A 12,774-nucleotide genomic window follows, 5' to 3' on the forward strand; every position below is an offset into this window, starting at 1 on the left:
GGCATACTCAATCAATCAATCAAATTTTATTTGTAGAGCCCTGAATCACCGAAGTCTCAAAGGGCTTCACAGGTGAAAAGAGGTCATGTCGAGACTTCGTTTGAAAAAAGAAATCATACAGAGACATCTTTTCGGTGTAAGGTACACAACAGCATCTCCTGTCAAAGCTCCCAGAAGGGGAAGGAACATTTTAAAAACCCCAATCCAGGCCCACAGGTTGAAGTGGCTGCTGCATGTACCAAATAGAGACAAATACAGATATACAATATAGATTATAGAAAACATATTGTGCTATATAATGCAATGATGTCTTGATAGCAGGCAGAGCCTTTGGGCTTCCCACAGTCCAGCCAAAATTAAAGATTTTAACTGAGGTGGTTGCACAAACTTCCATAGGTAGGACATTCCACATTCACCTGTGAAGCCCTTTGAGACTTTGATGATTCAGGGCTATACAAATAAAACTTGATTGATTGATTGATTGATTGATTAATCATGCTATACATATTATTTGAGACAAATATGTCAGCAGTACACATATTTACCATTCATCCATCCATCCATCCATCCATCTTCTACCGCTGTCTTCCGGGGTCAGGTCGCGAGGGCAGCAGCTTGAGCAAGGAAGCCCAGACTTCCCTCTCCCCGGCCACTTCATCCAGCTCTTCCGGAAGGATCCCCTGGCGCTCCCAGGCCAGCCGAGAGACATAGTCCCTCCAGCATGTCCTTAGTCATCCCTGGGGCTTCCTTCCAGTGGGACATGCCTGAAACACCTCACCAGGGAAGCGTCCGGGGGGCATCCTAACCAGATGCCCGAACCACCTCAGCTGGCTCCTCTCAACGCGGAGGAGCAGCGGCTCGACGCTGAGCCCCTCCCGGATGACTGAGCATCTCACCCTATCTCTAAGGGATTGCCCGGCCACCCTGCGGCAGAACTCATTTTGACCGAAAGAACAAGATCCTGGGATCCCATGCAAGAACAAGATCCTGGGATCTTGTTCTTTCGGTCACGACCCACAGCTCGTGGCCATAGGTGAGGGTAGGAACGTAGAGTGGTAAATAGAGAGCTTCGCCTTTCAGCTCAGCTCTTTCTTCACCACGACAGACTGGTGAAGAGCCCGCATGACAGAAGACGCTGGACCAATCCGTCTGTCGATCTCACGTTCCATCGTACCCTCACTCGGGAACAAGATCCCGAGATACTTGAACTCCTCCACTTGGGGCAGGACCTCATCCCCGACCCGGAGAGGGCATTCCACCCTTCTGCAACTGAGGACCGTGGTTTCAGATTTGGAGGTGCTGATCTTCATCCAAGCCGCACATTCGGCTGCGAACCTCTCCAGTGATAGTTGGATAGTTGAAAGCCTAGAAATTCTGTCCATAAAGGTGATGAACAGAATCGGTGACAAAGGGCAGCCTTGGCGGAGTCCAACCCTCATTGGAATCGAATTCGACATACTGCCGGAAATGCGGACCAAGCTCTGACATCGGTTATACAGGGACTGAACAGCCCATATCAGGGTGTCCGGTACCCCATCCTCCCGAAGCACCCCCCGCAGAGATCCCCGAGGGACATGGTTGCCTTCTCCAAGTCCACAAAGCACATGCAGACTGGTTGGGCGGACTCCCATGCACCCTCGAGGATCCTGATGACGGTGTAGAGCTGATCCACTGTTCCATGGCCAGGATGAAAACCATCCACCCCCGGGGCCTTGCCACCAAGGAGTTTTTTGACCACCTCAGTGACTTCAGCCCCAGAGATGGCGGAGCACACCTCGGTGCCTGAAGACTCTGCTTCCTCAGCGGAAGACATGTCGGTGGGATTGAGGTGGCCTTCAAAGTATTCTGTCCACTGGTTCATAATGTCCTGAGGTGAGATCAGCAGTGCCCCATCGCCACAGTACACAGTGTCAATGGCGCACTGCTTCCCCCTTCTGAGACGTCGGAAGGTGGACCAGAATTTATTCGAAACCGTCCCGACGTCGCTTTCCATGGCCTCACGGAATTCCTTCCACACCCGAGTTTTTGCCTCGGCGACCGTCGAAGCTACACTCTGCTTGGCCAGTTGGTACCTGTCAGCTGCCTTTGGAGTCCCACAGGCCAAAAAGGCCCGATAGGACTCCTTCTTCAGCTTTACGGCATCCCTTACCGCTGGTGTCTACCAGCGGCTTCGGGGATTGCCGCCATGACAGGCACTGACCACCTTATGGCCACAACTCCGATCAGCCGCCTCGACAATGGAGGCGTGAAACATGGTCCACTTGGACTCAATGTCCCCCGCTTCCCCCGGGACATGGGAGAAATTCTGCTGGAGGTGGGAAGGTAAACTCCTTCTGACAGGGGACTCTGACAGACGTTCCCAGCAGACCCCCACGATACGTTTGTGTCTGCCAGGTCTGGCCGGCATCCTCCCCAATCATCGGAGCCAACACACCACCAGGTGGCGATCAGTTGACAGCTCCGCCCCTCTCTTCACTCGAGTGTCCAAAACATGCGACCACAAATTAGATGATACAAACACACGCTCTCCAGCACAACCTCCAAGGACCCCAAAAAGGGTGGGTACTCTGATCTGCTGTTTGGTGCATAGGTACAAACAACAGTCAGGGCCCGTACCCCCACCTGAAGGCGGAGGGAGGCTACCCCCTCGTCCACTGGGGTAAATGTACAGGCGCTGAGCTGAGGGGCAATAAGAATGCCCAATAAGAATGCCCACACCTGCTATGCGCCGCTCTCATTGCGGGCAACTCCAGAGTGGAAGAGAGTCCAACCCCTCCCGAGAGGACTGGTACCAGAGCCCAAGCTGTGTGTGGAGGCACGTCCGACTATATCAAGTCGGAACTTCTCGGCTTTGCACATCAGCTCCAAAACATGCGGCCGCGAATCTGATGATGCAACCACAAAGTCGATCATCGAACTGTGGCCTAGGGTGTCCTGGTGCCAAGTGCAAATACGGACACCCCTATGTTTGAACATGGTGTTCGTTACGGAAAATCCGTTACGAGCCCAGAAGTCCAATAACAAAGCACCACTCTGGTTCAGATCAGGGAGCAGACCCATTCCTCTCAGTCACACCCCTCCAGGTCTCACTGTCATTGCCCACATGAGCATTGAAATCTCCCAGCAGAACGAGGGAGTCCCCGGAGGGAGCGCTCTCCAGCACAACCTCCAAGGTCTCCAAAAAGGGTGGGTACTCTGATCTGCTGTTTGGTGCATTGGCACAAACAACAGTCAGGGCCCGTCCCTCCACCCGAAGGCGGAGGGAGGCTACCCTCTCGTCCACTGGGGTAAATCCCAATGTACAGGCGCTGAGAATGCCCACACAAGCTCTGCGCCTCTCTCCGCGGGCAACTCCAGAGTGGAAGGAAGTCCAACCCCTCCCGAGAGGACTGGTACCAGAGCCCAAGCTGTGTGTGGAGGCAACTCCCAACTATATCTAGTCGGAACTTCTCGGCCTCGCACACCAGCTCAGGCTCCTTCCCCGCCAAACAGGTGACATTCCATGTCCTAAGAGCTAACTTCTGTAGCCGGGGATTGGTATGCCAAGGTCCTCGCCTTTGGCTGCCGCCCAGCTCACTTTGCACTCGACCTCTATGGCCCCTCTCACAGTGAGGAGCCCATGTGAGGGGGGACCCACGTCATCTCTTGGGGCTGAGCCTGGCCGGGCCCCATGGTTTCAGGCCCGGCCACTAGGCGCTTGCCAATGAGCCCCCACCTCCAGGCCTGGCTCTAGAGGGGGGCCCCGTTAAAAACATGTTTTGCTTTTTGGTTTTATTCTATAGTTTAGTATTGCATTGTAAAATAAAATTTTAAAAAAAAGCTGGCTACTTCACGGTTTTCACTTTGCGCGTGTTATTTTTGGAACGTAACCACCGCGATAAACGAGGGATTACTGTATATTAAATGCAGGACAATGAGCTAAGCATTTCAGACTGCTGTTTTTTTTGTTATTTTTGTTTTTTTATTTTTTTGGGTTAATTTAGTGGTTCTTTTTATTTCTATAGTGAAGGAAATTCATATTTTTCAAATTCAATTTATCAATAAAATAGTATGTACATTGAACTGTGTTTTCTAATAAAGATTGAGACAATGGAATGTCAGTATAAAGCAGATACGATCCTGGCCCTGGGGGAGTGAAGACGAGTCGGCACCTCCAACAAGAACAAAGGGCATCCCCCGAGACAACAGTCTACCAGGAACTAAAGGCCAGGTGTGATCTTCAAGAGAAGATACCAGCCAGGGTTTATGGTGGTCAGACTTCCTCCCGCTTCAAAGGACAAAGACTTTTGATCCCCACTCAAACGGACCCTCACGCACGCACACACGCACACACCGACAGACACGCACGCACGTGCACGCACACACACACACCGACAGGCACGCACGTGCACGCACACACACACACACCGACAGGCACGCACGCACACGCACACACACACACACACCGACAGGCACGCACGCACGTGCACGCACACACACACACACACACCGACAGGCACGCACGCACGGGCACGCACATACACACACACTTGCAATCCACAGTGGGACTAGATGACCCGGAAGGGTATAAGAACTGAATGTTGAATGTGAAACGTTGCCATTTTCTGCTCGGACCCGCGGCAGGACTGGCCCGAGGCCTCGTGTACTTTCCCACTCTGTCTGGATTAAATCGATTGTTTCACTATGTTGTGGTATGGGCGATCTTTCAACAAAAACGAACACGCTAGGAACTAGTTTAAGGCAAGAGGCTTTTTCTAGATTCCTTCAGTTGGTGACCCCGACGTGATTCTTGGAAGATCAGGTTGAAAGGACAGAGGAGTGGGCGGAGATTTTGCCGGACTTTGGTCTCCCTGGTGCACCGAACAGAAAGGTAAGCAGAAACCTGTTGTATATCCGAATTCTGCTGGATTGAGTATTCTAAATTTTGGGAGACTGAATATGGTGATATCTCTGTAAGTACTGTGTTTTATTTGGTGATAGCTAGGAATTTTACTGTGAGTACAATAATTTTATTTTGAAGAATTTGGTCAATAACGGCTAGGGATTTGAATGTGAGTACAATAATTTTAATTGGCGTTTAGTTTATCCGTGGTAACAAAGGACACGGCCCGCTAAAATTCAACCGTGGTAACAGTAGAGGGCACGGAGCGGTGTTTAGTTTATCCGTGGTAACAAAGGACACGGCCCGCTAAAATTCAACCGTGGTAACAGTAGAGGGCACGGAGCGGTGTTTAGTTTATCCGTGGTAACAAAGGACACGGCCCGCTAAAATTCAACCGTGGTAACAGAGGGCACGGAGCGGTGTTTAATTGTGTAAAGAGGATTGTGTCTCGTCGTAGCTGACGCTGCCCCGGACGCGGGGGGCATTGCAACGTTTCCGTACACGTTGGGGATTTTGGGACCCTCAAAAACGGCTAGGGACTTTACTGCAAGTACAGTAATTATATTTTGGTTTTTAGTTTATCCGTGGTAACAAAGGACACGGCCCGCTTGATTCAACCGTGGTAACAGTAGAGGGCACGGAGCGGTGTTTAGTTGAGCGAAGAATTCGGTTAAAAAACGGCTAGGGACTTTACAGTGAATATAATAATTTTCTTTTGACGCTTAATTGAACCGTGGGAACCGTTAAAGGACACGGATAAGTGGTGAGTTTCGTAACGAAAGCTCCATTGACGACAATTTCGGGAGATGAGTATGCCGCCTGTGAGTTCGGAGGAGGAATGGGCTGTAGAATGCCGTGAATTTGGTTGTAATAGGCATGGTATACGTTGGCATAAAACCCTGGATGAATTGTGGAAGGAACTAGAAAGTCAGTTGTTGGCGGGCGTGGAAAAGAAGAGGCATAAAATAAAACAAGCTGAGTGGACAAAAGTGTGGGGGAAATGGAAGGAAGAAAATAAAAGTAGTAGAGATAAATGTACATTTGCACATTTGGCTAAAGATTTTCAAATGGCAGAAAGAGAAGTCATTGCAGTGGAAAAAGAGTTGAGGGAGAAGATAAAGGAAAGTGGAGGGATAGAGAGGAGAAATTTAACCAGAGAAATAAAGGAGTATGAAAAGTTGCAGCACCATTTGCATGAAATGTGTTTGATGATGACTGTTGTGGCTGCTGGTCAGGAGGAAAAAGAGGGTCACTTTGACCCACTATTGGGGGTTGCAAAACAGGGCAGGACCGCTGCACCCCCCGAGCACACTGAGCCATTCCAAACTGCATCTAATGGTCAAAGAGTAGCTTTGCTAGCCTCAGTTTACGAACTGGGTAAGGAAGGAATTTTTGTAGGGACTGCCAATACTGAAAGGACTGACGGACTAAAACTTGTTGTAGAGGACATCGGGGGGGGAAATCGACAGGAAATTGTGGTGACTGACCAGACGACCCCCCAACCCAAAGACATACAACTGGACAGAGCAGTTAGACAGGCGAACTGTGGACAATGTGCATCCCAAGGTCCAGAGTGGTTGTCCTTAGAGGACAAATTAAGAGCCAGCACGGCAAAAGATCACACGCAGCAGCAGGAGGGTGTAGACACAGACATTGAGACAGGGGAGGGGGGGAACCCATTGTTTGATTTCACACTCCCCCCTCCAACTGACTTCTCACACCCTGCCACATACATGCGACGCGCGCACTCAACAGAGGATGACTGGAGAAGACAAGAAACAAATGACAACAACTGTTTGACCCCTAATTATAAAAAGAGTCAGATCAGACCACAATCTGGATTTCAAACTAGACCATCTGATAGATATACCCGACGAATGAGAAATTACCCCATGATACCAGCCCCTCGTGGGTTAGTTTGTCAAGAAATAACGTTGGAAAATTTAGATTTTTTGCAGAAGAGGCTCCCCGCATTAATGGGCGGTGCCAAGCCCTGGATCCAAGCTTTCAAGAGGCACACTAATGGTATGAATTTGGCTTGCGGCGACATGGTAAGATTAATCCAGGCATGTTGTTCCTCAATTCACCAATCTGACGAAGTCCTGAGGCGTTCTGGCCTTAATATGGTTGAACCCGATTGGTTGTTTGCTCCTTTCACCATGCGACTGTTTGCTGTGCTCCAGGATCTCTTTCCTCCTTCCGCGTCAGCCGCAGCAAAACTTCCAGACTTGAAACCCACCGTGGATCCCGCTGCACACCTCAATGCCTGCCAGGCCGCGTTGACAGATAAGACCAGTTCACATCCATCTTGCGACATGCCGCCTTGCGTGATTTGTAGACACGTACATCTAGACACACTTTCCATGGAGGTCAGGGAGAAGCTTTCTGAAGACCCTGATCTGCTGGACGGTAATGACGGTTATTTTAATCAACATGTGACTCACCACATAAAATTATATTTTCACAGGCAAAACAAATCAGATGAGGGAGTGAAAGGAATGCAGGAACGGCTTCTGAGACTTCAATTAGCACAAGCGCGGAAAAAAGCAAAGGACACAAAGTCCAAAAAGGGGGTGGCAGATCAACGGATGTGGATGGTTGAGGGACGGCCGGCGAGAGGCAGAGGGGCGTGTCGTGGAAGGGGGAACACCAACGGAGGTCAAGGCGGCTCTCGCCAAGCTCCAAATCTAGGCTGCTTCAGGTGTGAAAGTATGGACCATTGGTGGAGACAATGCACGTTTCCTTGGCCAGAACAAAGCCAGCACCAGGGCCCTCCTCCCCCGAGGGGAGACAGAGGAAGACAACCTCCACGAAGCAAGGACTGGGGCAGCGTGGCCCTGCACCCTGGCGACAACAACAACTAAGCAAGCCACACTAGCAGGCGGTCATCAGCCACCTCTCTGCAGATGAGGACAACTGGGCCAAAGATGGGTTTTGTTGGTCTTCCCACAACTCTACCTGTCTCCACACCACAAAATGACTTCTTTTGCTGGACAAACTCTGTGGAACAAAGACACAAGCAGCCGTCAACATGAACTAAAGGAGGGAGGGAGTGTCCACTTGACGTTCCTGCGGTGAAAACCCTGAATCGACTTGTTCTCCTCCTGCCTCAGCCGACCCTCCCCATCTCACATTGTTGTATGCCTGCAACAATGATTTAATTATAACGAAGCATTTCAAACAATCAAAGGCGATGAGTGGAAATTGACTAGTTACCAAATTTTTGTGGAGAGACGAGGCATTGCGACGTACACATCACTGACAGATAAGCGATCTCCATGGTTCATGATAGGTGAGTCATTCACACCACACATAACTGGCTGTAGGAGCAGGCTGGGAGGCACGTGAACTGGGACCCATGGTGTGGTAATGCCAATTGGCCAGTGATTGAACACAAAGTGAAATTTCCTTGGTAATGTATTCCCAGAGCAATGAATGTTTTTGTATCCAGGCTGACGCTGTGGATCCCGGGTTGCTGGAGCATGTTACACGCTCTCGATTTCACGGCAGGGAGCTCGCGGACCACAAGGACGCCGCTCCGCTTTTGGACAAGTTGCCGGACTCGTTGTGGTCCGGGGGCCCCGCTGACATAAGTTTTTGCCACCCCGTTCTTCCGGTACCATTCAAAGTGACACATCATCATTTTGGCGGGCTCCAATGCACATGCAAACCTAAGTCGGCAGGTCGCATTATTAACACGTTAATTGCTGTGGGAGGTCGAAGTCTTTGAGTTATCAGACTTCTCCTATAACACTCCCATTCTCCCAATTTTTGAAAGCGGATTGTGTAAATTGCCATATGGCATGTGACCTTCGGAAAATTAACAAAAAGACTGAAAACTCCTTGCATTCTTGTGCCGCTATCAAACATCGCTGTTTGAGCGGGTTGAGCCCGACAATGCAATGGTTCACTGTGATTAAATTGGCTAATGCATTTTCTGGCTGCTACTGGCAGAAGAGTAAAGACAATATTTTGCTATTCGATTTAACAGCTGTACATTACAATACACGCACGTCTCCCAAGGCGGGAGGCTAAGCCCTGTGATTTTCGAAGTAAGTTTTTGCGCGAAGTGCAACAAACGGAAGAGCTACCGGAGGGCGCTATTTGATCCAAAATGTTGACAACTTATTAATTGGTGAGTTGGCTTAAATCCGTTTGACAACTACTCCTTTTTATCTCACTCGACTTGGTGAATTGGGGTTCAAAGTGTCACAGAACAGGTTACAGTGATGCTGACGACAAGTGCTATTGTTGACATGACTGCGTTGAGATGACGACCCGAGACTTAAAAGCCGGACAAGACTTTCGTGGTGTCCTCTCCGAGGGGATAGGGTCTCCTTCACCAACGGCTGTTGCTGGAGGAAAACTTTAGGACCTGCTTGTCAACGCCGCCGGTGTGGAGGCCCCTGACCCGGAGGAACCGACCTCAGACCTCCAGACCGTTTCGACGATCGGCGACTTCCGGCGGTGGAATTAAAGGCCGTGTGGGTAGCCCTTGAATTGGCAGAACGGTAAAAGGTGACAATTTTTTCTGATTTGACTTGTGTAGTTGGTTGCCTGTAAATGGACCTTTCCGCCTGGCAGAGTCAAGTGTTTGTTACAGCTACCAGGGATTTAGTGGCTCACATGGACTTGGTTGGACAATGTGAAGGACAGACCAGCAGAGGTGGCAGTCAGTGGCACGGGGAAAACAATCTACCAACGCAGAGACTAAAGCAGCTGTGAGTCACCAGTCTGAGGTGTCGGGACTTGGCGTTTAAAGAGGTAAAAGTGAGTTGAATGTGAAGTGGTTACGTATGGAGAACAAATGAGGCTTTGGTTCAGCCCGCCGAGAGGGCCAAGACGTGTGGTGCTGCCACTTGGCGACTGCATGGTTGTGTATTGGACGACACCCATGGAGTGACCCACAAAAGTAATGTGTCCATATTGTCTAGACTCCGTCACTGGTGGCACCCTGATCGGCTCGCTAAAAGTTTTAGTTTAGGAATTAGATATGGTTTGTCATGAAGGAGATGAATTGTTGTATAAATGAATGGAGTGTATGGAATGTTTGGCAGAGTGAAAAGAATTGTCGTATGAATGAAATGGGATGTATGGAATGTTAGACTTAGAGTGTGGGCCCCACGACTAAAACAAAATTACATCAAACAGAAACCGGCCGGTGCCCAATAATGTAGTGGACTATACTGACGTGTTGGTCTAAGTCCAGGGCAAAAGGTACCTTTTAATTATTTTTCAGTTATTGTCGAGACTTTCTCAGGATCAATCAATCGATTATTGTCAAGACTTTTTCAGGATCCCCAAAGACCTAACCCGGTGCTGAATAGGAGGCGCTGTCTTTGATCAAAGCTCTTATCTATCGGCTCACAGGTTCCCGCGGATCGTTAGATCTAACAGCGGCTCTCATTTCTCTCCAACACCATTGGCTACGGTTGACGAAATGATGGGCCCCAAACTTAAATTTGGGCCAAGGTGGCATTCACAATCACAGGCCCATGTGGAGCGCATGAATACAACTCAAACAACGCCTCACATATAGGTGCGCTCAGACAGGGCTGAATTGGCTCCAAGCCCTGTCGTTGGCGTTGTTTTCCATCAGACAATCTGTAAATCGCCAGAAAGGGTTCACACCTTTTGGACTCCTGACTGGCCGTCTGGTGCCGGGTCCATCCTTGGGTTTGCTCCGCCCAGACCTGGATCCATAAAGGGTATAGACCCTACTGGGAGCAACTGCCGTCACTGGTCTCTTCTCTTTGCATTGTGCATCTGCCGGTGTGAGAGGGGGGCACATTCGCCGGACCTTCCATTGGTTGGGTCCATTCAAAATTAGTGCATGAACCTCTTACGACCCAGGTGTCAAAGTCAAGGCCCGGGGGCCAGATCCGGCCCGCCACCTCACTTTTTGTGGCCATTGAAATGCTGATTTGACTTTTGAATTCAGTCATTCCGGCCCTCAGGTTTCAAACTAAAATACCAAAATTGCGAGCTGTCTTTAACTTTTGAAAATTGGGGGGGGTGGAAGAACAAACATTTTCTTGTTCTCCAAATTTCTTTGGAACAGTTTTTGCCGGCTTCTAATATCAAATCTTGGTGAAGGTGTGATCAACACACTTAAAATGTATCTGACAAAAACTATCACTACAATGCGGCCCAACATAAAAATTGGTTTGACACCACTGTCTTACGGGGTTCAGCTGGGCTCATTGGGGGACAGGTGGTACCACGTGTCAAAGACATGTCCTGCCCCTTTGAGAATTATTTTTTGTGGGTTATTTTTGTTTTTTGCTGTTTTGTTTTTTAGATGTTCTTCTCTCATTTTCCTTTCACTCTTTATTCTTGATAACTGCTTTCTGGGGTTGTTTATGTATTTTTTGAGGGTGTTCAATTGTTTGTCTAACAATTTAACAAAAGGGGGTACGCTGTCCAGGGATATTATGGAGTAGTATTTCTGCAATTGAATTAAGTTTATGTAATGTTTTTAGTGCTTCTATCCATTTTGTGCTTGGTGCTTCAACATGAGTGTTTCACAGCCTTCCTAAAGACACTGGTGGTCCTGGCTCCCCCGGAGCTGACGTGCGATTGCTGCCTTTGATGTAGGAGGTAACGCCTGGGGTGCAGCGGACGACCCCACCAATTTAGATGCAATCGGCATCCCCCGCAAGTCCCAACAGTGCTTGCGGCTAGATAACAGCAGGGGTTGAAAGTATATTGGTTTGGGACCACACCCAATGGAATGCAATTGATCAATCTTCAGCATAACCAAATTTAGCCTCTTGGGTAACCAATGTCTGTTAATTTGTAGACTATGTCCAGAGTGGACAACGACCTCTTCCATTCTGTCATGTCATTGTTTTGGGGCGCATGGAAGGGCTTTGTTGTCACTTTGGGGACCACAGTTTTGATAGTTTTGGGTGAGCTATTGCAGGGTGGTTTTTGTATTTTCTCTTGCTTCAGTCGTTTGTCCCCAGGATCATGCACGTGGCTTTCGGGGACAAGGACCCAATTGGGCAACTACATCTTGTGTCGCTGGATCCTGACCCAATTCAGGTGGAGGCAGCTGGCTGTCCTCCTGGCTATGGCACTGTTGCCATGTGTATATATCCTTTTGGTGTGTGACCTCTAATAATAATTAGAGGTCAATTGGGGGATTGAAGGAAATTCATATTTTTCAAATTCAATTTATCAATAAAATAGTATGTACATTGAACTGTGTTTTCTAATAAAGATTGAGACAATGGAATGTCAGTATAAAGCAGATACGATCCTGGCCCTGGGGGAGTGAAGACGAGTCGGCACCTCCAACAAGAACAAAGGGCATCCCCCGAGACAACAGTCTACCAGGAACTAAAGGCCAGGTGTGATCTTCAAGAGAAGATACCAGCCAGGGTTTATGGTGGTCAGACTTCCTCCCGCTTCAAAGGACAAAGACTTTTGATCCCCACTCAAACGGACCCTCACGCACGCACACACGCACACACCGACAGACACGCACGCACGTGCACGCACACACACACACCGACAGGCACGCACGTGCACGCACACACACACACACCGACAGGCACGCACGCACACGCACACACACACACACACACACCGACAGGCACGCACGCACGTGCACGCACACACACACACACACCGACAGGCACGCACGCACGGGCACGCACATACACACACACTTGCAATCCACAGTGGGACTAGATGACCCGGAAGGGTATAAGAACTGAATGTTGAATGTGAAACGTTGCCATTTTCTGCTCGGACCCGCGGCAGGACTGGCCCGAGGCCTCGTGTACTTTCCCACTCTGTCTGGATTAAATCGATTGTTTCACTATGTTGTGGTATGGGCGATCTTTCAACAAAAACGAACACGCTAGGAACTAGTTTAAGGCAAG

General features: G+C 49.3%; 2 protein-coding genes, 1 long non-coding RNA gene and 1 pseudogene across 6 annotated transcripts in view; 2 read left to right on the plus strand and 2 right to left on the minus strand.

Moving 5' to 3' along the window:
- The window catches only part of gabra2a (gamma-aminobutyric acid type A receptor subunit alpha2a), an 80,062-nt gene that overhangs the window by 25,908 nt on the left and 41,380 nt on the right, over positions 1–12,774 (minus strand). The gene's annotated exons all lie outside the window — the stretch shown is intronic.
- Positions 1,436–3,745, minus strand: LOC148413263 (uncharacterized; annotated as a pseudogene).
- On the plus strand, positions 3,949–10,944 carry LOC148413264 (uncharacterized). The gene is made up of 2 exons (XM_088432906.1): positions 3,949–4,377; positions 4,496–10,944. The coding sequence occupies exon 2, from the start codon at positions 5,689–5,691 to the stop codon at positions 7,744–7,746; it is 2,058 nt and encodes a 685-aa protein (XP_088289032.1). The 5' UTR covers positions 3,949–4,377; positions 4,496–5,688; the 3' UTR covers positions 7,747–10,944.
- Positions 11,054–12,713, plus strand: LOC148413265 (uncharacterized). The gene is made up of 2 exons (XR_015867760.1): positions 11,054–12,440; positions 12,483–12,713. It is a non-coding gene; the product is annotated as an uncharacterized LOC148413265 (long non-coding RNA).

This window comes from Hippichthys cyanospilos, chromosome 14 (genome assembly GCF_059441005.1).
Source record: "Hippichthys cyanospilos isolate Australia breed blue-spotted pipefish chromosome 14, RoL_Hcya_1.0, whole genome shotgun sequence".
NCBI classification, from domain to species: Eukaryota; Metazoa; Chordata; class Actinopteri; order Syngnathiformes; family Syngnathidae; genus Hippichthys; species Hippichthys cyanospilos.